General features: G+C 70.3%; 2 protein-coding genes across 2 annotated transcripts in view; both read right to left on the minus strand.

Annotated features, from left to right (window-relative positions):
- Positions 1-8854, minus strand: part of GRIK5 (glutamate ionotropic receptor kainate type subunit 5) — a 35319-nt gene extending 26465 nt beyond the window's left edge. The window contains 3 exon segments of the mRNA XM_075916046.1: positions 2905-3069; positions 4264-4394; positions 8480-8854. Coding sequence (XP_075772161.1) covers positions 2905-3069; positions 4264-4348 — 250 coding nt within the window. The 5' untranslated portion in view covers positions 4349-4394; positions 8480-8854.
- A 9535-nt stretch (positions 8855-18389) lies between these two features.
- Positions 18390-23231, minus strand: LOC142824296 (zinc finger protein 574-like). The gene is made up of 2 exons (XM_075916045.1): positions 23081-23231; positions 18390-22680 (listed from the first exon to the last, which is right to left on the minus strand). The coding sequence occupies exons 1-2, from the start codon at positions 23145-23147 to the stop codon at positions 20111-20113; spliced, it is 2637 nt and encodes an 878-aa protein (XP_075772160.1). The 5' UTR covers positions 23148-23231; the 3' UTR covers positions 18390-20110.
- Between the last annotated feature and the right edge of the window lie 575 nt (positions 23232-23806).

The following is a 23806-nucleotide window of genomic DNA, read 5'->3' on the forward strand; positions in this document are numbered from 1 at the left end:
GCTGGGAGGCTGGGCTGGGGGGAGGGGCCATTGAGGGGCTGGGAGGCTGGGCTGGAGGGAGGGGCTATGGGGGGTGGGAGGCTGGGCTGGGGGGAGGGGCCATTGGGGGGCTGGGAGGCTGGGCTGGAGGGAGGGGCCATTGGGGGGCTGGGAGGCTGGGCTGGAGGGAGGGGCCATTGGGGGGCTGGGAGGCTGGGCTGGGGGGAGGGGCTATGGGGGCTGGGAGGCTGGGCTGGAGGGAGGGGCTATGGGGGGTGGGAGGCTGGGCTGGGGGGAGGGGCCATTGGGGGGCTGGAGGCTGGGCTGGGGGGAGGGGCCATTGGGGGGTGGGAGGCTGGGCTGGGGGAGGGGCTATGGGGGGTGGGAGGCTGGGCTGGGGGAGGGGCTATGGGGGGTGGGAGGCTGGGCTGGGGGGAGGGGCCATTGGGGGGCTGGGAGGCTGGGCTGGAGGGAGGGGCCATTGGGGGGCTGGGAGGCTGGGCTGGAGGAAGGGGCTATGGGGGGTGGGAGGCTGGGCTGGGGGGAGGGGCCATTGGGGGCTGGGAGGCTGGGCTGGAGGGAGGGGCTATGGGGGGGTGGGAGGCTGGGCTGGGGGGAGGGGCTATGGGGGGCTGGGAGGCTGGGCTGGAGGGAGGGGTTATGGGGGGTGGGAGGCTGGGCTGGGGGAGGGGCCATTGGGGGGCTGGGAGGCTGGGCTGGGGGGAGGGGCTATGGGGGGCTGGGAGGCTGGGCTGGAGGGAGGGGCTATGGGGGGTGGGAGGCTGGGCTGGGGGAGGGGCCATTGGGGGCTGGGAGGCTGGGCTGGAGGGAGGGGTTATGGGGGGTGGGAGGCTGGGCTGGGGGGAGGGGCCATTGGGGGGCTGGGAGGCTGGGCTGGAGGGAGGGGTTATGGGGGGTGGGAGGCTGGCTGGGGGGAGGGGCTATGGGGGGTGGGAGGCTGGGCTGGGGGGAGGGGCTATGGGGGCTGGGAGGCTGGGCTGGGGGGAGGGGCCATTGAGGGGCTGGGAGGCTGGGCTGGAGGGAGGGGCTATGGGGGGTGGGAGGCTGGGCTGGGGGGAGGGGCCATTGGGGGGCTGGGAGGCTGGCTGGAGGGAGGGGCCATTGGGGGCTGGGAGGCTGGGCTGGAGGGAGGGGCCATTGGGGGGCTGGGAGGCTGGGCTGGGGGGAGGGGCTATGGGGGGCTGGGAGGCTGGGCTGGAGGGAGGGGCTATGGGGGGTGGGAGGCTGGGCTGGGGGGAGGGGCCATTGGGGGGCTGGGAGGCTGGGCTGGGGGAGGGGCCATTGGGGGGTGGGAGGCTGGGCTGGGGGAGGGGCTATGGGGGGTGGGAGGCTGGGCTGGGGGAGGGGCTATGGGGGGTGGGAGGCTGGGCTGGGGGGAGGGGCTATGGGGGGTGGGAGGCTGGGCTGGGGGGAAGGGCTATGGGGGGTGGGAGGCTGGGCTGGGGGGAGGGGCTATGGGGGGTGGGAGGCTGGGCTGGGGGGGAGGGGGCTGCAGGGGGGCAGCCAGAGCCTCCTGGTTCCTGGGCCGGGTTCAAAGCTCCATCAACCGCCTGCACCGCTGGCTGAGTGGCTCCGGGCCGGAGCCCAGGGCTGCTCTGTTCCCCGGGGGGGCGCGGGGCCCAGAGCGAGGGGACCCCGGGGGCTCGGCAGAGCCGGGGGGGGGGTCCTGCAGGCAGAGAGGGTGCCCGAGAGAACGGCCCCAGCCTGGGCGCGACCTGGGAGTCCGTCTCACACTCCCACCCTCGCACACTCGCTCTCCCATCCCCTTTGGGTCACAGGCGCCCCCTTGCACACCTCACACCGCAGTGGGACTGGATGGGTGCTCATAGACTAATCACCCCCTTGCACACTCCCCCACCCTGAGGTGGGCTCACCCTCACATACTGAACACTGGCATGTGCAATAACCTTGGCAGACCGGGCCTGGCTCCCTCTTGCACACTTGTCTCTCGCACGCATATTGATGTCTGTGGTTTCACACAAACTCCCATGCACACGCACTGTCAGTGATCTCATAGGCCCCTCTTGCTCAACGCCCCGTGCATGTCTCCTCGCACGCGCCCGAGCACACGTACTGGTGTCAGTGGTCTCACAGGACACCCCATTGCTCTCTCAACTCCCCGTGCATGTCTCCTCGCACACGCCCGTGCACATGTACTGGTGTCAGTGGTCTCACAGGACACCCCATTGCACTCTCAACTCCCCGTGCATGCCTCCTCGCACGCGCCCGTGCACACGTACTGGTGTCAGTGGTCTCACAGGACACCCCATTGCTCTCTCAACTCCCCGTGCATGTCTCCTCGCACACGCCCGTGCACACGTACTGGTGTCAGTGGTCTCACAGGACACCCCATTGCACTCTCAACGCCCCGTGCATGTCTCCTCGCACACGCCCGTGCACACGTGCTGGTGTCAGTGGTCTCACAGGACACCCCATTGCACTCTCAACGCCCCGTGCATGTCTCCTCGCACACGCCCGTGCACACGTACTGGTGTCAGTGGTCTCACAGGACACCCCATTGCTCTCTCAACTCCCCGTGCATGTCTCCTCGCACGCGCCCGTGCACACGTACTGGTGTCAGTGGTCTCACAGGACACCCCATTGCTCTCTCAACTCCCCGTGCATGTCTCCTCGCACACGCCCGTGCACACGTACTGGTGTCAGTGGTCTCACAGGACACCCCATTGCACTCTCAACGCCCCGTGCATGTCTCCTCGCACGCGCCTGTGCACACGTACTGGTGTCAGTGGTCTCACAGGACACCCCATTGCTCTCTCAACTCCCCGTGCATGTCTCCTCGCACACGCCCGTGCACACGTACTGGTGTCAGTGGTCTCACAGGACACCCCATTGCACTCTCAACGCCCCGTGCATGTCTCCTCGCACGCGCCTGTGCACACGTACTGGTGTCAGTGGTCTCATACTGGCTGTCGCGCTGCAGTTCGAAGATTTCCACCTCCACGCGGGCCTTGGCCGGCACCTCGCTGATGCTGTTGATGTGCTCTCGGGCCAGGGCCAGGGCCAGGCGCTCCCCACGCCCACACACCGACTGGTCGTCCAGGATGGCAGCTGGGGGCACAGAGCCGGAAGGGGGCAAGGCTCGAGAGATACCACAGACCCTCCCCCACCCCACTGACTGGCCCCATTCTCAGCCACCTCGTCCCCCCACGGCCCCACTCTGCCTGCAGACCCGCCACCCACCGCCCCCCCATCGCCCCCTCCAGGACTAGCCCCCCCAGCTGGGCCGCAGCCCCCCGGGGAGACAGGGCCAGTGGGGCTGGGCCAAGCGGGGGAGGGTCGGTCTCGGCTGGGCGGGGAGCAGGGGAGGGTTTTTCAGAAATCACAAAGGGGGCGCGATGCCAAACAGTTTGGGAACCGCGGCAACAGGCCTCCTGCTCCCCCTGCCGCCCGAAAACCCCCTGGACGCGGGGGCAGGGTCGGGGACTCCCCACACCCCGTGACGCCCGTCATGTGGCCCCGCCCCCTGGCCCCCTGGCGCCCCTCGCTCCTGCCCCGCAGGCCCCGCCCCCCGGTCCCCCTCGCTCCTGCCCCCCCGGCCACCCGCCCCCCCGGCGCCCCTCACTCCCGCCCAGCAGGCCCCGCCCCCCCTCGCTCCTGCCCCCCCGGCCACCCGCCCCCCCCCGGCGCCCCTCACTCCCGCCCCGCAGGCCCCACCCCCCGGTCCCCCTCGCTCCTGCCCCCCCGGCCACCCGCCCCCCCCGGCGCCCCTCACTCCCGCCCCGCAGGCCCCGCCCCCCGGTCCCCCTCGCTCCTGCCCCCCCGGCGCCCCTCACTCCCGCCCAGCAGGCCCCGCCCCCCGGTCCCCCTCGCTCCTGCCCCCCCGGCCACCCGTCCCCCCGGCGCCCCTCACTCCCGCCCCACAGGCCCCGCCCCCCGGTCCCCCTCGCTCCTGCCCCCCCGGCCACCCGCCCCCCCGGCGCCCCTCTCTCCCGCCCCGCAGGCCCTGCCCCCGGTCCCCCTCGCTCCTGCCCCCCCGGCCACCCGCCCCCCCGGCGCCCCTCACTCCCGCCCCGCAGGCCCTGCCCCCCTCACTCCCGCCCCACAGGCCCCGCCCCCCGGTCCCCCTCGCTCCTGCCCCCCCGGCCACCCGCCCCCCCGGCGCCCCTCTCTCCCGCCCCGCAGGCCCCGCCCCCGGTCCCCCTCGCTCCTGCCCCCCCGGCCACCCGCCCCCCCGGCGCCCCTCACTCCCGCCCCGCAGGCCCTGCCCCCCTCACTCCCGCCCCATGCCCGGGGCGCCCGTACCCATGCGCAGTGACGAGAGCACCTGCAGGCTCTGGCGGGCGACGCTCGTGATCAGCAGCAGCAGCAGCGCGGGCAAAGCCGGCATCTTCCACCCTCCTCATGGGGAAAGTCACCGCGGCCCCGGCTGCCACCTGCGGGGGCAACAGAGAGACCTGAGGGGCAGCACATGCCAAAGCGCCCCCTGCTGGCCCCCCCTACTGGCCCCCCCCACACCACCCTGCTGGCCGCGCCCCTGGCACCCCCCGCTGGCCCCACCCACACCACCCTGCTGGCCCCGCCCATGGTGCCCCCTACTGGCCCCCCCTACTGGCCCCGCCCCCACCACCCTGCTGGCCCCGCCCGTGGCGCCCCCTACTGGCCCCCCCTACTGGCCCCGCCCCCACCACCCTGCTGGCCGCGCCCCCCGGCACCCTGCTGGCCCCGCCCATGGTGCCCCCTACTGGCCCCCCCTACTGGCCCCCCCTACTGGCCCCGCCCCCACCACTCTGCTGGCCCCGCCCGTGGCGCCCCCTACTGGCCCCCCCTACTGGCCCCACCCACACCACCCTGCTGGCCCCGCCCGTGGCGCCCCCTACTGGCCCCCCCTACTGGCCCCGCCCCCACCATCCCGCTGGCTCCTCCCATGGCACCCCGCTGGCCCCTCCCATGGTGCCCCTGCTGGCCCCGCCCCCAGGGGCCCCCACTGGCCCCGCCCACACCACCCCGCTGGCCCTGCCCCTGGTGCCCCCTGCTGAACCCTGCCCACACCACCTCCTGCTGGCCCCGCCCATGACACCCCCTGCTGGCCCCGCCCACACTGCCCCCTGCTGACTTTGCCTACAGCGCCCCCTGCTGGCCCGCACCGCACAGCGCCCCCACTCTCTGCCGCATGACGCCGCCTGCCAAGGTGACTCGGGGAGCCGGTGTGGGGGAGGGTCTGGCAGCACCTGGTGCTGCTCGTGCGGCCAGCGCCCCCCCACGTGGCACCGCTCCTGTTGCCGAGTCAGCAGCTCCCGGCGTCCTGACGCCACCTTCACCTTGAGCCACCACGGTGCTTCTGCAGCCACGCTGGGGGGAGGGGCACCGCCTGGGGCAGAAAGGGATGGGGGAGGGGCACCGCCTGGGGAAAAAGGGGATGGAGGAGGGGCAGGGCCTGGGGTGGAAGGGGCTGGAGGAGGGGCAGGGCCTGGGGCAGAAAGGGATGGGGGAGGGGCAGCGCCTGGGGCAGAAGGAGTGTGGGGAGAGGATGTGACAACAGCTTATCCTAGATGTGTATCAGCAACTTCTTGCAGGGAAAAAACCCACCCCTATTGGGATGGGGGGGCGGGGGGTTCCCAGAGCCAGGACCTGGCGGAGGGGATCTCAGAGGGGGCAGGGACCTGCAATACAGCCAGGGGACAGGGCCTGTCTCGGTACTGGGGCTCCCGTGGGAGGGGGAGGGGCCTGTCTCGGTACCGGTGTTCCCGTGGGAGGGGGAGGGGCCTGTCTTGGTACCAGGGCTCCCGGGGAGGGGGAGGGGCCTGTCTCGGTACCGGGGTTCCCGTGGAAGGGGGAGGGGCCTGTCTTGGTACCAGGGCTCCCGTGGAAGGGGGAGGGGCCTGTCTCGGTACCGGGGCTCCCGGGGAGGAGGAGGGGCCTGTCTCGGTACCGGGGTTCCCGTGGGAGGGGGAGGGGCCTGTCTCGGTACCGGGGTTCCCGTGGGAGGGGGAGGGGCCTGTCTCGGTACCGGGGTTCCCGTGGGAGGGGGAGGGGCCTGTCTCGGTACCGGGGCTCCCGGGGAGGGGGAGGGGCCTGTCTCGGTACCGGGGTTCCCGTGGGAGGGGGAGGGGCCTGTCTCGGTACCGGGGTTCCCGTGGAAGGGGGAGGGGCCTGTCTCGGTACCGGGGTTCCCGTGGGAGGGGGAGGGGCCTGTCTCGGTACCGGGGCTCCCGGGGAGGGGGAGGGGCCTGTCTCGGTACCGGGGTTCCCGGGGAGGGGGAGGGGCCCGTCTCGGTACTGGCGCTCCGGGGGGGGGATGGTGGAGGTTGGGGGAAGGGCCAAGCTGTCACCCCTACATAGTGCAGGAGTGGGGGGATGGGAATGCAGCCCAGTCATGTGACCCCTTGATGCCCCTCCAGCTGCAGGGAGGAGTGGGGAGGAGGGGGCGGGGTCTCAGAGCGTTGCCTGGAGACACCAGCTTCCTCCCTAGCCCTGTCCTGTTGCCCAGCAACAGTTACCGGCTCCTGGAATAGGTATCCACGTCTGAGCAGTGGGAAAGGGTGCTGCGAGCTTCCCCACAGCAGTGCCCCCAACCAGAACCACTGTGCTGAGAGCTTCCCTACAGGAGTGCCCTGAGCCAGGGATCCTAGTGCTGCGAGCTTCCCTACAGCAGTGCCCCCAAGCAGAACCACTGTGCTGCGAGCTTCCCTACAGGAGTGCCCCAAGCCAGGGACCCTGGTGCTGCGAGCTTCCCCACAGCAGTGCCCCCAAGCAGAACCACTGTGCTGCGAGCTTCCCTACAGGAGTGCCCCAAGCCAGGGACCCTGGTGCTGCGAGCTTCCCCACAGCAGTGCCCCCAAGCAGAACCACTGTGCTGCGAGCTTCCCTACAGTAGTGCCCCGAGCCAGGGACCCTGGTGCTGCGAGCTTCCCCACAGCAGTGCCCCCAACCAGAACCACTGTGCTGCAAGCTTCCCTACAGGAGTGCCCCGAGCCAGGGACCCTGGTGCTGCGAACTTCCCCCCAGCAGTGCCCCCGGACTATAACTCTGCTTCCTTGAACCCTCAGCACTGAGGCATGGCTACTGCTGTAACTCATCCCCCGCACTGTACCCCAGCCCTTCCAAGAAAATCCAGCACTGAGATATGGCCCCCTGCCCCCGCAGCTCGTGGGACTGAGACATGGCCACATCCCCCATATCCCAGCCCCTCAGAACCACTGGTACTGAGACAAACCCCAGCCCTCATAGCCCAGCCCCAAGACAGGGCTCTGCCCCCCAGAGTCCAGAACCCAGGACCCGCAGCCCCAAGACAGGGCCCTGCCCCCCAGAGTCCAGAACCCAGGACCCGCAGCCCCAAGACAGGGCTCTGCCTCCCAGAGTCCAGAACCCAGTGCCCGCAGCCCCAAGATAGGGCTCTGCCCCCCAGAGTCCAGAACCCAGGACCCGCAGCCCCAAGACAGGTCCCTGCCCCCCAGAGTCCAGAACCCAGGACCCGCAGCCCCAAGACAGGGCCCTGCCCCCCAGAGTCCAGAACCCAGGACCCGTAGCCCCAACACAGGGCCCTGCCCCCCAGAGTCCAGAACCCAGTGCCCGCAGCCCCAAGACAGGGCCCTGCCCCCCAGAGTCCAGAACCCAGGACCCGTAGCCCCAAGACAGGGCCCTGCCCCCCAGAGTCCAGAACCCAGTGCCCGCAGCCCCAAGACAGGTCCCTGCCCCCCAGAGTCCAGAACCCAGGACCCGTAGCCCCAAGACAGGGCCCTGCCCCCCAGAGTCCAGAACCCAGTGCCCGCAGCCCCAAGACAGGGCCCTGCCCCCCAGAGTCCAGAACCCAGGACCCGCAGCCCCAAGGCAGGGCCCTGCCCCATAGCCCAGGATCTGGGAGCCCATAGGGTGCCCCATGCCGGTAGGGCCCAGCTGGCTTCTACGGGCTGAGCCAGGCCTGTACCGGGGGGCTGCAGGCGGGAGATGGGGGCTGGGGCAGTGCCCTGGGGGGCTGTAGTGGTGGGGGAGCAAAGGGGTTGAGCACCAAAGGAGCCCCCGGGGCAGGAGTGCAGGGGGGCCACGGGGTAGGGCAATGGGGGGCCAGGGAGGGCCTGGGGGCTCAGCCTGGCTGGGGGGGGCAGGGCGAGCAGACACCCCTCCCCCCACGTGCCCACTTCCCGGGAAGGGGGACTCAAGGCCTGAAGCCCCAGTGAGGGCCCGTGGGGGGTCCCCCCGAGACCCGGTAAACTCAGCCAGCGCCCCCGGGGGCCGGATCGGGGCCGGGTGACCCCCGCTCCGAGCGAAGGCCCGACGGGCGAAGGCCCGGGCCGAGGCCCGACCCGGGAGGCTGCGCTGGGGGCCCGGGCTCGGGGGGTGTCTGGGGCGCGCGGAGGATTCAGCGGGGCCCGGCCGCAGCCTCTGCCCCTTGGCCCCCAGCCCCCTCCCGCCCCCCCAGCCGCCCCCTCCGGCCCCCCACGCCTGCGCAGAGCCGCGCACAGGCCACGCCAAAGTGCGGGGGCCCCCCCGACCCCCCAGGCAGGAAAGCAGCGAGACTTACGGGATCCGAGCTCGGTGCGGGGCCCCCTTTGCCCGGCCGGCGGGGGGCGCTCGGCAGGGACGGGCCCGCCCTCGAGGGGCCCCCCCAAAGCCGCGATCCGGGGGGCGCGGGGAGGGGCTCAGGCGTCAGCGCCCCGCGTTTGGCGGGGGGGCGGGGAGAACTGCCGGGAGAAGAGAAAACTCCCCATGGCTGGGCGGGGGGGCCCCGAATCTCCCTCGGCCCCTGGGGCCCCCCGGTGTGCGGGGCTCGGAGCCCGAACTGCGCCTCTGCGGGGGGGCGATGCAGCGGATCCGGGGCCGCGGGGGGGCCTCAGGAGCCCTCAATCAGCCGAGGCCGGCGCATCGCGGCGACGGTGGGGCGGGGGGGCGGAGATGGAGGGGGGCGGAGAGAGGGGAGGGGGCGGGGACGGGGGATGGAGCGAAGGGGGGATCGGGGGTGGCCGGACCCTCCGTCGGGGGCGGGGCGTTTCGGGGGGAAGAAGAGCGCAGCCGGGTCTCCCGCGCCAGGGCGGGGGCGGGACGGGGCGCCGGCGGGGGGGCTGCTGGGGGGCGAGGCGGGGGCGGGGGGCTGCCGGGGGCGCTAAGGGGCGGGGGTGGGGGGCGCTAAGGGGCGAGGCGGGGGCGGGGGGCTCCTGGGGGGCGCTAAGGGGCGGGGGGCTCCTGGGGGGCGCTAAGGGGCGAGGCGGGGGCGGGGGGCTGCTGGGGGGCGCTAAGGGGCGGGGGTGGGGGGCGCTGAGGGGCGAGGCGGGGGCGGGGGGCTCCTGGGGGGCGCTAAGGGGCGGGGGTGGGGGGGCTCCTCATCAAGATTCGCTGCGGCCCTCGGAGGGCGCGAGCTGAATTTTGATGAGGCCCCGCAGCGCCCCGGCCGCGGAGGGAGGGGCCGGGATAGGGCTGGAGGCGGGAGGGGGGCAGCGGCGGTTTCCCGGGGCCGCTGGAGATGGGGGAGAGGGGGGGCTTCAATCGCCACTAGCTCCTCAGACAGGCTGGCAGGAGACTGGTTACTGGGGGCACTGCTGGGGGGAAGCTCGCAGCACCAGGGCCCTGAGCGGGGCACTGCTGTGGGGAAGCTCGCAGCACCGGGGCCTGAGCGGGGCACTGCTGTGGGGAAGCTCGCAGCACCAGGGCCCTGAGCGGGCACTGCTGTAGGGAAGCTCGCAGCACCAGGGGCCTGAGCGGGCACTGCTGTAGGGAAGCTCGCAGCACCAGGGGCCTGAGCGGGCACTGCTGTGGGGAAGCTCGCAGCACCAGGGGCCTGAGCGGGCACTGCTGTAGGGAAGCTCGCAGCACCAGCGCCCTGAGCGGGCACTGCTGTGGGGAAGCTCGCAGCACCAGGGGCCTGAGCGGGCACTGCTGTGGGGAAGCTCGCAGCACCAGGGGCCTGAGCGGGGCACTGCTGTGGGGAAGCTCGCAGCACCAGGGGCCTGAGCAGGGCACTGCTGTGGGGAAGCTCGCAGCACCAGGGGCCTGAGCGGGCACTGCTGTGGGGAAGCTCGCAGCACCAGGGGCCTGAGCGGGGCACTGCTGTGGGGAAGTTCACAACACCAGCAGCCAAAGCCCAGCTGCGGGAAGGGGGCCAGGCCGTGGGGTGCTGTCTGTGCTGAGAGCCCCGCTGGTGGCAAGGTGTGACGGCGCGTTGGGGGTTCCCCGTCTCCTGCACCCCGAAATGGCACAACCAGACTGCACCAGCCAGTGGAATTGAGGGTGGTTTATTGCTCCTCCAGCACAGCGCAGCACAGATGTAATCTGGTTACAGGAACTGGGGCTAAGAGGCCTCAGTGCCCCCCCTTGAGATAGGGGAGTCCCAGCCCCCTCCCCAGCTCCTTATTCCCTGCCTTCCAGCCAGGAACTAACTCACTCTCCTCCAGCCCTGCCCCCCAGCCAGGGCAGCATCCACCTCCCTTTGTTCCTCTCCATGGGGGGTGTCTGGTTCAACAAGTTTGGCACCTTTGCATAGTGAGGTTTTCCCTGCTGGGTCTTGCTCCAGACAGCAGGGGTCACCACAGCCCAGCAAGTACCCCCACTACGTCACACAAGGCAACACCCCGAGAGATGGGGAGGGACAGAGCAGGCCCCAGGCCAGCTGGAGAGGGATAGGCAGTGAGGTCTAGTGATTAGAGTGGGGGTTGGGGGCAGGGCTCCTGGGCGCACTGGCCAACTCTGGGAAGAGGGGGGGGCAGGGAGGGCTGGCAGTGGGGACCTGCCTCCCTCCTGCCTAGGCCAGGCCCAACCCGGCCCCCCACCTAGCAGCTCCTGGCAGACAAGGGCGATGCAGCCACCTCTGGGGTGGGGCAGGGGAGGGTGGTTATGAGCCAGCGCAGTTTGGGGCCGGCAGCGAGGGGACCATGTCCCACTGGAGTCTAGTGGGGGGCAGATGGAAATACCCGAGGTGGGTCCCCTCCAACTTGTGTCTGGGGGAGGGGGTGGCATGTGCGTAACCCAGGAGCGAGTGTCTCAGGGTATCACGGGGGGGGGGGGACACGTCGGGAGGCCCCCTCTGGGTTTGGCCTGAGGAACACACAGCTGAATCCATGCCTGGCGCTGGGCCCCGTGCTCCCCCCCCCCCCCGCCCGACGCTGGGCCTCATGCTCCCCCCCGGCGCTGGGCCCCGTGCTCCCCCCCCCCGGCGCTGGGCCCCATGCTCCCCCCCAGCACTGGGCCCGCACTGGGCACACCTCAGCAGCCCCCCAGTGCGTCAGGCTGTGTGGGGACATTACCCCCCACAGAATTTTGTTCCTGGGGGAAAGCCCCCTCCATGCACCAAGCACAGGGGCAAATGTCTCTGCTCCAGGCCAGATGGCGCTGCCCCCGGCCCTGCCGTGCCCCTCCGGAGAGGAAGATGGGCTCCCACTAGTGCTTCGTGGGTCATGCACATCTCTGTGTGAGCCCCATAAGGCTTGGCTGCCTCATGCACACCTGACGTCAGTGCACTGCCAGAGGGCGTGTGCATCGCACCAGGGAGCGTGCCCAAAGGGCAAGGAGGTGCTGTGCACGGAGCCTGCTGGGAGAGGAGTGGGGTGGTGCACATTGCACTAGTGTGCCCAGCAGGCTGTAGCTGCACGTGATGCACGAGAGCGTGCACAGCGGGTCGAGTGTGCGCACGTTACACTAGCCCGTGTAACAGGGCAGAGCTAGGTGCAGCCCCCCATCATGTGGCTGGGAGCATGCACATGGCAGGAGCCCAGGAGCTGGGGGGCAGCTCTCAGTGAGCAGGGGAGGGAGTGTGGGGAAGCGTGTAAGAGCAGGCACGAGGCTGGCACGTGGGGGCACTGCCATGGACCGTGCAGGGGAGCCTGCGGCTGGCGTGGCTCACCAGTCGGGTGCCGGGCAATGTGGGGCGAGCAGGGAGCCTGGCCTCAGGGCCCTGGATTAACACCGGCGGAGCTAGAGCCCCTGGGCCCCCCTCAGCCTCCCCTGCACACGGGCGGGGAAGGGACCTAACAGCCCTCGGGGTGTCAGAGCTTTGGGGGCTCCCTGCTGAGCCCCAGCCCCGCTTCCAGGGCATGGAGAGACGGGCGCCGGTGGGAACACCCGCAGCCAGGCCAGGCGTTCCCACGGAGGGGGGGCTAGCGGCAGCCGGCGGGTGTTGCGTTACTGCGGGGGGGGGTGAAATACTCACACTTCACACTGCCACTGACAGCCTCTGGGTGTTGTCACCGTGGGCTGCGAGGAGAGGGTTAGTGACAGCCGGGCGGCGGGTGTTGTCACTGCGGGGTGTGTTAGCTGTAGGGCGATGTGTCAGTGGAAATCTGAGAGCCTGGGTGTCGTGTCACCGCCGGGGTGTCACTGTGAGGATGGCGGGGCACCAGGTGTCGTATCAACAAGGGTTGTGTCACCCGGGAAGATTCTTAGTGACAGAGGGACACTAGGTGTGGTCTCAGCACCAGGGGTTTGGCATGTGAGATGGTTAGTGACAGCTGGGCAGCGGGTGTTGTCACTGCGAGGGGCGGTAGCTGCAGCAGGATGCGTCAGTGGAAATCGGAATGTGTCTGGGTGTTGTGTCACCACAGGTTTGTCAGCGCAGGAGAGGGTTAGTGACAGCCGGGCGGCGGGTGTTGTGTCAGTGCAAGAGAGGATTAGTGACAGCCGGGCGGCGGGTGTTGTGTCAGCGCGGGAGAGGGTTCGTGACAGCCGGGCGGCGGGTGTTGTGTCAGCGCGGGAGAGGGTTCGTGACAGCCGGGCGGCGGGTGTTGTGTCGTGTCTGCGCGGGAGAGGGTTAGTGACAGCCGGGCGGCGGGTGTTGTCACTGCGGGGTGTGTTAGCTGTAGGGCGATGTGTCAGTGGAAATCTGAGAGCCGGGGTGTCACTGTGAGGATGGCGGGGCACCAGGTGTTGTATCAACAAGGGTTGTGTCACCCAGGAAGATTCTTAGTGACAGAGGGACACTAGGTGTGGTCTCAGCACCAGGGGTTTGGCATGTGAGATGGTTCGTGACAGCCGGGCAGCGGGTGTTGTGTCAGCGCGGGAGAGGGTTCGTGACAGCCGGGCGGCGGGTGTTGTGTCAGCGCGGGAGAGGGTTCGTGACAGCCGGGCGGCGGGTGTTGTGTCAGCGCAGGAGAGGGTTCGTGACAGCCGGGCGGCGGGTGTTGTGTCAGCGCGGGAGAGGGTTCGTGACAGCCGGGCGGCGGGTGTTGTGTCAGCGCGGGAGAGGGTTCGTGACAGCCGGGCGGCGGGTGTTGTGTCAGCGCGGGAGAGGGTTCGTGACAGCCAGGCGGCGGGTGTTGTGTCAGCGCAGGAGAGGGTTAGTGACAGCCGGGCGGCGGGTGTTGTGTCAGCGCAGGAGAGGGTTAGTGACAGCCGGGCGGCGGGTGTTGTGTCAGCGCGGGAGAGGGTTAGTGACAGCCGGGCGGCGGGTGTTGTGTCAGCGCAGGAGAGGGTTCGTGACAGCCGGGCGGCGGGTGTTGTGTCCGTGCAGGGGGTATCACAGGACATGACTGTGAGAGAGCCGTGGGGGGGTGGAGCCCCCACCGCATCCAGAGTCATGGGACCTGCGGTGGCAAGGCCCCCCCCCAGCTCCCAAAGGCCTGAACCCATTGCCCCAGGAGAGACCCCCACTCTCTCCTGGGGGCAGGCAGAAGAGCCCCCCCTCGTGGCCACAGCAGGGACTGAGTCAGCGCCCGCGGGCCCAGAGCAAGGGCTGGTCGGGGCCCGGCTCCCTGGCCTGGGCAGGGGCCTGCCAGCCGCCGCGCCAGAGGGGAGGGGAGGGGAGGGGAGGCCGGATGCCCGCAGGCGGCGGGAAAGGCCAGGGCCCAAAGGGGAAGCCGCCGGTGTCAGTGCGGACCGGGGGGGGGGGGGCGCAGGCGAAGCTGAGGCGAGGGGGCTGGAGTCAGGCTGGGCGGGGCCTGGCTCTGGTAACACCCAACAGGCTTATGCTGCCCCCCGTCCTGCGCAGGCTCCCGGGGGGTGCACGGCCTCCCCCCCGAGGTGGGGCGACTGGGGCAGGGGCCGACACGGACCAGCCGTCAGACCACGGCAGGACAGCAGCCCCGGAGCCGGCTGGGGGGGCGCGTTCGACCGGATCTGGACACACCGGACATGGGCCGAGGGCACCGGGATGGGGGGGATTCGGACCAGTGCAAAGTGCTGCACGGCGGGGGGCCGACCCGGCACAGGGTGGAAGCGACTGGCCAGGGAGGACCCTGCAGAAGGGCTCGGGGGGGGGGGGTACAAGCGAAATAGGAGTCACCAGGGCGAAAGAGCAAACGTGATTCCGGGCTGCGTGAACAGCCGGGCTCGAGGCGTCGTCCCCCCCCGGCGCTGCGCCCTGGGCCCCAGCTGGGGCGTGGTGTCCAGTGTGGGCCCCACGGTTAGGAGAGATGTGGGGAGACGGGGCCGGGCCCTGCCGTGGGGCGGGGGACTCGATGCCTCGCGAGGGCCCTGCCGGTCCTGGTGCTCTGTGAGACACTGGAGACGGAGCAGAGAAGAGCCGCGCGGCTGAGGGCCGGCCTGGGGAACACGAGCTGCGAGGGAGGCTGGAGGAATTGGGCCGGGTTCGTGGGGAGGAGCCGACCGAGGGGCACAAGGGAGCCGCCTGCACGTATCTACCAGGGGGCTCGAGGAGGGAGGAAATGCGGCTCCTACTTTAGCACCTGGGCTACGTCGAGACTGGCAGGATTTTCTGCAAATGCTTTTAATGGAAAAGTGCGTCGAGATCGGCAGGACGCTTTTCCGCAATCGGGGCCCCCGTGCGCCAAACAACCTGAGCGGCGTACACGGGCCCTCATGCGCCAAACAACCTGAGCGGCGTACACGGGCCCCCGTGCGCCAAACAACCAGAGCGGCGTACACGGGCCCTCATGCGCCAAACAACCTGAGCGGCGTACACGGGCCCCCGTGCGCCAAACAACCAGAGCGGCGTACACGGGCCCCCGTGCGCCAAACAACCAGAGCGGCGTACACGGGCCCCCATGCGCCAAACAACCTGAGCTGCGTACACGGGCCCCCGTGCACCAAACAACCTGAGCTGCGTACACGGGCCCTCGTGCGCCAAACAACCTGAGCGGCGTACACGGGCCCTCGTGCGCCAAACAACCTGAGCGGCGTACACGGGCCCTCGTGCGCCAAACAACCTGAGCGGCGTACACGGGCCCCCGTGCGCCAAACAACCTGAGCTGCGTACACGGGCCCTCGTGCGCCAAACAACCTGAGCTGCGTACACGGGCCCCCGTGCGCCAAACAACCTGAGCTGCGTACACGGGCCCCCGTGCGCCAAACAACCTGAGCGGCGTACACGGGCCCCCGTGCGCCAAACAACCTGAGCGGCGTACACGGGCCCCCGTGCGCCAAACAACCTGAGCGGCGTACACGGGCCCCCGTGCGCCAAACAACCTGAGCGGCGTACACGGGCCCCCGTGCGCCAAACAACCTGAGCTGCGTACACGGGCCCCCGTGCGCCAAACAACCTGAGCGGCGTACACGGGCCCTCGTGCGCCAAACAACCTGAGCGGCGTACACGGGCCCTCGTGCGCCAAACAACCTGAGCGGCGTACACGGGCCCCCGTGCGCCAAACAACCTGAGCGGCGTACACGGGCCCCCGTGCACCAAACAACCTGAGCTGTGTACACGGGTCCTTTTGCGCCAAAGGACTTTTGCCCGAACGGGAGCTGCATGGCATTTCCGCAAGCAGCGCTGATTTCTTACATGAGATCGTCAGTGTCTTGCGGAAATTCAGGCTCAGTGGGGGGCAGGCTGCGGGACAGAGAGCACCAGGGTCTCACACCCCAGGAGCCCAGAGAGCTCGATTTGCTGGGGAGAACGGCCTACAACACGTGGGCCACGGACACAGGAGGGCAGGACGGGGGCGTATACCGTGGCCACGGGCACGGGGAGGAGGAGGGCGGGGCGGGGGCGTATACCGTGGCCACGGGCACGGGGAGGAGGAGGGCGTGGCGGGGGCGTATACCGTGGCCACGGGCACGGGGAGGAGGAGGGCGCGGCGGGGGTGTATACCGTGGCCACGGGCACGGGGAGGAGGAGGGCGCGGCGGGGGTGTATACCGTGGCCACGGGCACGGGGAGGAGGAGGGCGCGGCGGGGGTGTATACCGTGGCCACGGGCACGGGGAGGAGGAGGGCGGGGCGGGGGTGTATACCGTGGCCACGGGCACGGGGAGGAGGAGGGCGGGGCGGGGGTGTATACCGTGGCCACGGGCACGGGGAGGAGGAGGGCGGGGCGGGGGTGTATACCGTGGCCACGGGCACGGGGAGGAGGACGGCAGGACGGGGGCGTGTGCTGTGGCGCGACCCCCACGCCCTCCTGTGCCCGGGACCCCCCACGGCACTGCTGCCTCGAAACGCCCCCCGCAGCACTGCCGCCCTGAAATGTCCCCCCACTGGCCCTGGGCCCCCCGCCGGCCCTAGGCCCCCCGGTGTCCGTGAGCGTCAGACCCGGGCTCCCGGCGGTTCCAAATCGGCAGCAGCCCCCCCCAGCGCTGCCCGTTCGACGCATCCTCCCCCGCCCCCGCCCGGCAGCTTCTGCTTCTCCACTAGTCGCTCCCAGCCCCACTGCTCCCCACAGGCATCCATAACGCTGCCTGGGGCGGGGCCGCTCCCTGCAGCTGGGAAGGGGTCACGGGCTGCACTTTTCCATGGAGGGGCTGCGGGAGGGAGCGGGGGTGGGGCAGTGTGGGAATTGAGGGTTTGGGGGGCAGGGGGTGTAACCAGGGCAGAGGATCCAGGGACAGGGGGGAAGGGGGAGTGCAGGAAGGGGGGGCAGGGTCGGGTTGGGGGTGCAAGAGAGGAGTCTGGCCTGGAGGAGGGGGGCAAGGTCGGGGGTGCAGGAGAGGAGTCTGACCTGGGGGGGGGCAGGGTCGGGGGTGCAGGAGAGGAGTCTGACCTGGGGGGGGGCAGGGTCGGGGGTGCAGGAGAGGAGTCTGGCCTGGAGGGGGGGGCAGGGTCGGGTCAGGGGGTGCAGGAGAGGAGTCTGGCCTGGAGGGGGGGCAGGAGAGGAGTCTGGCCTGGAGGGGGGGGCAGGGTCGGGTCAGGGGGTGCAGGAGAGGAGTCTGGCCTGGAGGGGGGGGCAGGGTCGGGTCAGGGGGTGCAGGAGAGGAGTCTGGCCTGGGGGGGGAGGAGGGAGTCACCAGCTGGGGGCAGGGAGTGCAGAGATTGTGGGGGTGAGCGGGGAGGTGGGGTGCCCGGCGCAGGCTCTGGCCGGGGGCACTTGGCCTAGGACCCCTGCACACACGCACTCGCTAGCAGCGCCGGGGCCCGGGCGGGCAGGCCGCAGGGAACGGCTCGGGCCCAACCCGGCCCACGCACCCTGTCTGGCCCGGATGGCGCTTGGCCCCGGCCCAAGTCAGGGCCGCTCTCGGCCGCTCTCCCGGCTCTGCTCTCGCAGGGATCTAGGACCAGCCACCCGCCAGGACAGGCACAGGGACCAGAAATGCTCCAGGAGGCGGGAGAGGCTAGAAAAATAAACCCACTGGAGCCTGGGCGCACGTGGCGGCTGGAGGGGGAACGTTTCTGGCCCCTTGGTGGAGCTGCTGGCTGTGGAAGCCACGAGGGGAGAGGCAGTTGCTGACAGTGCGAAGTGGGCAGGGGCTGGTGTCGGAGGGAAAGAGAACGGACCCCGTGGAACCAGCGAGCACGTCCCCCACGTAGCGCCCCGGGGGCGGGGAAGGACCCAGCAGCCCGCGCTGAGGCAGGGAGGGGACCCCACCCGCACGCGGCGGCTCGGCACGGAGCGTCAGAGGGACAGTGCTGGAAGGAAGAGCCCTGCGAGCGGTTCCCACGCCCTCGGGGAGGCTCCACTCCCACAGCCCACGCCAGAGCACACAGGAGCCAGCGCGGCTGAGCCCCGGGAAGGCGCAGGCCGGGAGACAGGCAGGGCCTCCCACGGGACGCTCAGTCCTGGCACGGACAGAGGCAGAAGCATCAGCCGGCAAATGAAGGGGAAGAGCGGAATGGAAAGGCCAAGCGAGAATCTGAGACCGGCTCGCCAAGCCCCAACGCCGGCCCGCAGCCGCGTCCACCAGAAGCAGGAAGCTGCTGACGACCAGCAGGGCCCTGGACCCGCGAGAACCGAAGGAGCCCTCAAGGTCGAGGTCACTGCAGAGAAACTCCCTGAATTCTCTGCTTCAGGCTGCACGGCCGGGGGGGGGGGGGGGGGGCAGATCCAAGGGCCTGGCCCAGGCTGCGGGGCAAGGGACCAAGGGACAGGAACAGGCCCGGGGGCCGGATGCCACGTGCCCGAGTGCAGAGAGAATCCAAATGTGGAACCACAAACTACGAACTGGGCCTGGGCCCCGCCCCCAACCGCGTCTGACCCACGGGCCAAGGGAGCCAACGTGGCGCCGACCTTTGAACGGCTCCACAGGGGCTGGCAGCCCCCGGCCGGTTGGCCTGCGCCCGGCAGACTGGCTGGGACAGTCTGACCAGGGGAAAGCGAGCCTGGGGGGGCAGAGGCGAGGTGGGTCTGCCAGAGGGATCCTGCCCCCCCCGGCGCGCTGGGAGGGGCCCACAGGCCTATGGGCAGGCCCAAGGGCTGCAGCGCACTGGGGTTTCCGGAAAGCCTTTGATAAGGGCCCTCGGCAGAGGCTCGCGGGCGAAGGAAGCCGTCATGGGAGAAGAGGGAAGGGCCCCACGAGCTGACAGCCAGTGACTAGGCAGGGAACAGAGGGCAGGAAGAAATGGTCAGTTTTCCGAGCGGAGAAAGGTAACCGGGGGTGCCCCCCAGGGGTCCGTACTGGGCCCGGCCCTAGTTACAAATGACCTGGAGAAAGGGGGAACCAGGGAGGTGGCGACATTGGCAGATGATCCCAAACTGACGGAAGAGCTCCCCAAAGATCCCCCCACGCTCAGGAACTGGGCAACAAAACGGCAGATGAATTTTAATGGTGATCAATGCAAAGCAATGCACATGGGGACCTGCATCCCAACGGCGCACAGACCGCCGGGGGCCAGGTGAGCTGTCACGAGAGCGCTGCCCTCCCTGTGCACAGTTCTCTGCCAACACCCACGCACGGGGCAGCGGCGTCAGAAAAGCAAACAGGATGTTGGGAATCACTAGAACAGGACAGCGAATGAGACAGACTCTTCTGTCCACCCATGGGGTGCCCACACCTTGAATCCTGCAGAGACGTGGTCACCTCCTCTCAAAGACAGAGACCGGCACTGGAGAACGTTCAGAAAAGGCAAACGAAAATGAGGAGGGTTTGAACGGCTGCCACAGGACGCGAACAATAAACCCAGGAGTTTTCAGCTTGGAAAAGAGACGACTGAGGAGGGATAGGTCTGTAAAATCATGTGGAGAAAGGGAATAAAGATTTGCTGCTTCTCATAACGCAAGACCTGGGGGTGACCAAATGAAAACAGGTGGCAGGTTTAAACACACACTGAAGGCAACTGCTTTTCACACGGCGCAGTTAACCTGTGGAACTCCTTGCCAGAGGATGCTGAGAAGGCCAGGACTATAACAGGGTTCAGAAACGAGCTTGCTAAATTCACGGAGGTTATGGGCAAGGAGGGTGTCCCTGGCCTGTGTGTCGGAGGCTGGAAATGGGCCGCCGAGGAGGATCACTTGGTGGTTACCGGCTGTTCATTCGCTCTGGGCATCCGGAGGACAGGACACCGGGCTGGCTGGACCTTTGGTCTGACTCCGTGCGGCCCCTTAGGACGCCCCACCCCCCTTCCCCCGCAGCAGGGCTCGTTTCCAATCCCCCCCCACACAAACGGCACTGCAGCCTGACGAGTGACGTGTTTAATTGTAACATACATACCAAAGCGGCCCCCCGGCCGAGGGGAGGCGTTTCCACAGGTGGGAATGGCTGCGGGGGAGGAGGGTCAATAGAAAAAGTTAGTTCCTTGCGGTCCAAGCTCAGCGGCTCAGGCCTGGGGGGCGGGAGGGGGAGGAGTCCCGCAGCCGCCCGGACGCGACACAGCCTCCGGGGCAGCCAGAGAAGTGCAAGTGCCCTGTGTGACCTGACCGCGGCCACGGGTGGGGGAGCCACGTGGCCCCGAGCACGGGGACATGGCCACAAGGGGGATTCACGGGGGCAGAGCCACATGACCCTGGGCACCAGGACGCCCCGCGAGAGCAGGAGCAGCAGCTCTCGCCAGCCGTGACCAGACCAGAGGCCACACGGGCCAGCACTGAGGAGGGGAAAGAGGCTCCCTTCACAGCCCGGCGCCCCCCCAGCTCAGACCCCTCCCAGCTGGATGCTCTCCAGCGGGGCGCCCTCCGGCTCGGCGGCCGTGGCGGGGTAGATCTCGATGGTCTCCATGATGGTCAGGGTGTTGCCGTAGTCCGGGGTGGCGGCGGCCGCCATGGCGGCGGCGGTGGCCGTTTCGGCCAGGGCCTCCTGGCTGCTGGGCAGGAGCTGCTGCTGGTGCAGCTTGCGGTGCTTCCAGAGGTTGGAGAAGGAGCGGTAGGCCTTGCCGCAGTCGGCGCAGTGGTAGGGGCGCTCGCCCGTGTGGATGCGCCGGTGCTCAGCCAGCCGCACGGCGATGGTGAAGGCCTTGCCGCACTCCTCGCACTTGAAGGGCTTCTCGCCGGTGTGCAGGCGCCGGTGGTCCTTGAGGTGGGTGGACTGGCGGAAGGCCTTGCCGCAGTCCGGGCAGGGGTAGGGCCGCTCCCCGGTGTGGATGCGGCGGTGAACCTGCAGCGAGGTCTCCGTGCTGAAGAGCTTCTTGCAGTCGGCGCACTCAAAGCTCTTGGAGCAGGGGGCCCGGCGGGCGGGGGGAGGCGGCGGGGGCAGGGCCGGGGGCTCCTCCTTCAGCGCGGCAGCGGCGCCAGTGCCCCCGCCGTCGTGCAGCAGCTCGTGGGCGTGGAGCCGGGCGGCCGAGCTGACCTTCTTGCCGCAGGTGGGGCACTCGAAGCGCCGGCTCACCTTGCCGCACTTGTGCTCCCGGAGCTGCAGGGCGGTGACGAAGGCGGCCCCGCAGCCGGCGCACACCTGGGGCTCCCGCCCGGCGTGGCTCAGCTGGTGCACGTCCAGCAGGCGGCGCAGGAGGAAGGAGCGCCCGCACTGCTGGCACTTGTAGGGGTACTCGCCCGTGTGGTGGTAGCGGTGCATGAGCAGGCGGTAGGGGCGGTGGAAGTTGATGCCGCACTCCTGGCACTTGTAGGGGTAGTGGCGGCTGTGCACGAAGAGGTGCTGCTGCAGCGTGGAGGACTGGGTGAAGGCCTTCTGGCAGATCTCGCAGCGGTAGGGGCGCTCGCCCGTGTGGGTCAGGCGGTGGCGCAGCAGGTTGGCCTGGGAGTTGAAGCTCTTGCCACACTCCTTGCAGTGGAAGGGGCGCTCGCCCGTGTGGGTCAGCAGGTGGTTGCGCACGTGCGACTTCTTCTTGAACATCTTGCCGCAGGTCTGGCACTTGTGGCGCCGCTCCAGCTTGTGCACGAAGCGCTGGTGCCGCACCAGCTGCAGGTGCTTGGAGAAGACCTTGCTGCACATGAGGCAGCGGAAGCTGGGCCCGTGGGCCTCGGCGTTCTCCACCGAGTAGATGATGGCCAGCGGCACGACGTCGTCCGGCTTCTTGGGTGCCGGAGGGGTGGGCGGGGGCTCCTGCGGAGGGGGCAGGGGGGGCTCCGGCGGGAGGGGCGGCAGGGGGCCGTGGGAGCGGCGGTGGTAGAGGAACTTGGTCATATTGAGGAAGGCCTTGCCGCAGGCGCAGCGGTGCAGGGGGTTCGGGGAGTGGCCGCGCCGGTGGGCCAGCAGCACGGCCTCCGTGTCGAAGGCCAGGCCGCAGTCCACACACAGGTAGCGGGACTCGCCGCTGTGCTCGCTGCGGTGCTGCCGGAGGGCCTGCGGGGTGGGCAGCACCTTGCTGCAGAGCGGGCACTGGAAGGCCCCCTGGCGGTGGCAGCGTAGATGCAGCTGGAGCTGGTGGGCAGAGGGGAAGGCCTGCTGGCACTCGGCACACCACGGCTCCTGCCCGCCCCGCTTCGGCCGGCGCGGCGCCGCCACCGCCGCTGCCTCGGGCCCATCCTTCAGCTCGTAGCTGTGGTCGCTGGCCGCGCAGCCGGGCTCCGAGGGGGCGGGGGCTGCTCCATTGAGCAGGCTTGCCGGTGCAGGCTGCAGGGGCTCAGCCGGGCAGGGGCCGGGCTCAGCCAGCTCCTCTGTGGGCGCGGCACCCAGGTGGGTGGCCTGGTGCTCCAGAAAGTCCTTGGGCGTCTGGAAGAGCTGCAAACACTCGCCGCACTCGTAGAGCAGGAGCTGCACGGCACAGCCCTCCCCGTCGGGCGCCGCGGCCTCCTCCAGCTTACGGTAGGAGTGCTCCAGGTCCACCAGGGCCTGGCTCTGGCCGGCGGGGGCTGCCTCGGGGGCGGGCGGCTCCGGGGGGGCCCGGTGGGCCTGCCGGTGGGCCAGCCACACGTCCTGGCTGAGGAAGAGCGCCTTGCACTCCACGCACTCGTAGTGGATCTGGCTGGAGGCCGGCAGCTTGGCGGGCGCCTCCGGCTCCTGGCTCAGGCGCTTGAGGTGCAGGTCCTGGTGCTCCAGCAGCTCCCCCGGCGAGAGCAGCAGCTGCCCGCACTCCAGGCACTGGTACTGGCTGCTCTCCTGCACCCCCAGGGTCTGGTACAGTCCGGCCTCGCCCTCGCCCGCCAGCCCCACCACCTCGTACTGCTGCTCCTGGCCCAGGTGGCTCTGCTGGTGCAGCAGGGCCTCCTCCAGCGAGCCGTACAGCTGGCTGCACTCCGAGCAGACGTAGCGGTGCTCCACGTACAGCAGCGTCTCCGCCGCCGGCTCCATCTCCGCCATGCCGGCTCCTGCCCGGGGGAGGCACAGTCACGCCAGGGCACTTCGGGGGCGGGAGGCCGGGGGGGTCGGGGAGACCCCTGGGGGAGGGGCCGAGGGGACCCGGGGGAGGGGCCGGGGGGACCCGGGAGAGGGGCTGGGGGACCCGGGGGGAGGGGCCGGGGGAGTCTCGGGGGGGGCCCCGGGGGGAGGGGCCGGGGGGACCCGGAGGAAGTTCGGGGGGGGCCCCGGGGGGAGGGGCCGGGGGGACCCGGGGGGGGGCTCGGGGTGGCCCCGGGGGGAGGGGCCGGGGGGACCCGGGGGGGAAGGACAAGGGGCGGGGCCCGCACAGCCAGGGCCCTTTGGCCCCGCCCCCGGGGGCTCTGGCCCCTCCCGGCCAGGGGGTGCCGGAGCCGAGACCCCCCCGCTCACCTGCCAGGCCCCCGCGCTCGCGCTCCCTCTCGCTCGCTGTCAGCCCGGGAACAAGCGGCCTGCCCATTGGCCCAGGACTCCCGGCCAATCGAGAGGCGCATTACTCAGCGCCGGACCAATCGGAGCGCACGCCCCTTAGGCCCGCCCCCTCCCGCGCGGACCTGCATAGGGAGGTTTCCCAATGACGTCGAGCCCGAATCAAAGCGAGGCCGCCGCGGCCATGTTGGTTGAGAGGGGAAAGGGAGCCTGTTGGGCCAAACCAATGCGCGCGGGGATTGGCTCACACTAGGGGGGGGGTTCAAACCACCGCGTGGGCGGGCGCAGGGGGGTGGGACACAGCGCAACACTTCGGGGCGGGGCCGTACCGAGAGCCCTCGTGCGGGGGGCGGGGCTGGCCAATGTGACCCCCCCGCTGGCAGCCTGGGGGGGGGCTCCACGGACCCTCTCGAGCCCCGAGAGCCGGAGCACCCGCCCTGGGCGGGGGGGCCAGAGGGCAACAGACACGGGGCCGCGGTCCCCATTTGCATCGCCCGCCCGGTGCTGGGGCTGGCCCCGCCCCCGCGCCCCCGACAGCCTGAAAAGGGTGGGGACCACTGCACTGGGGCATCCAGACACGGGGGGGGCTGCAGCTGGGGGGGTCCAGTGGCGCCTCCAGAGCTCTTGGGGGGCAGGCGCCCAGCAGCCGGCTCTAGAGCTGTATTGCGGGGAGGGGGACAGGCGCACACG

Source organism: Pelodiscus sinensis, unplaced genomic scaffold (assembly GCF_049634645.1).
Source record: "Pelodiscus sinensis isolate JC-2024 unplaced genomic scaffold, ASM4963464v1 ctg108, whole genome shotgun sequence".
In the NCBI taxonomy this organism is placed as follows: domain Eukaryota; kingdom Metazoa; phylum Chordata; order Testudines; family Trionychidae; genus Pelodiscus; species Pelodiscus sinensis.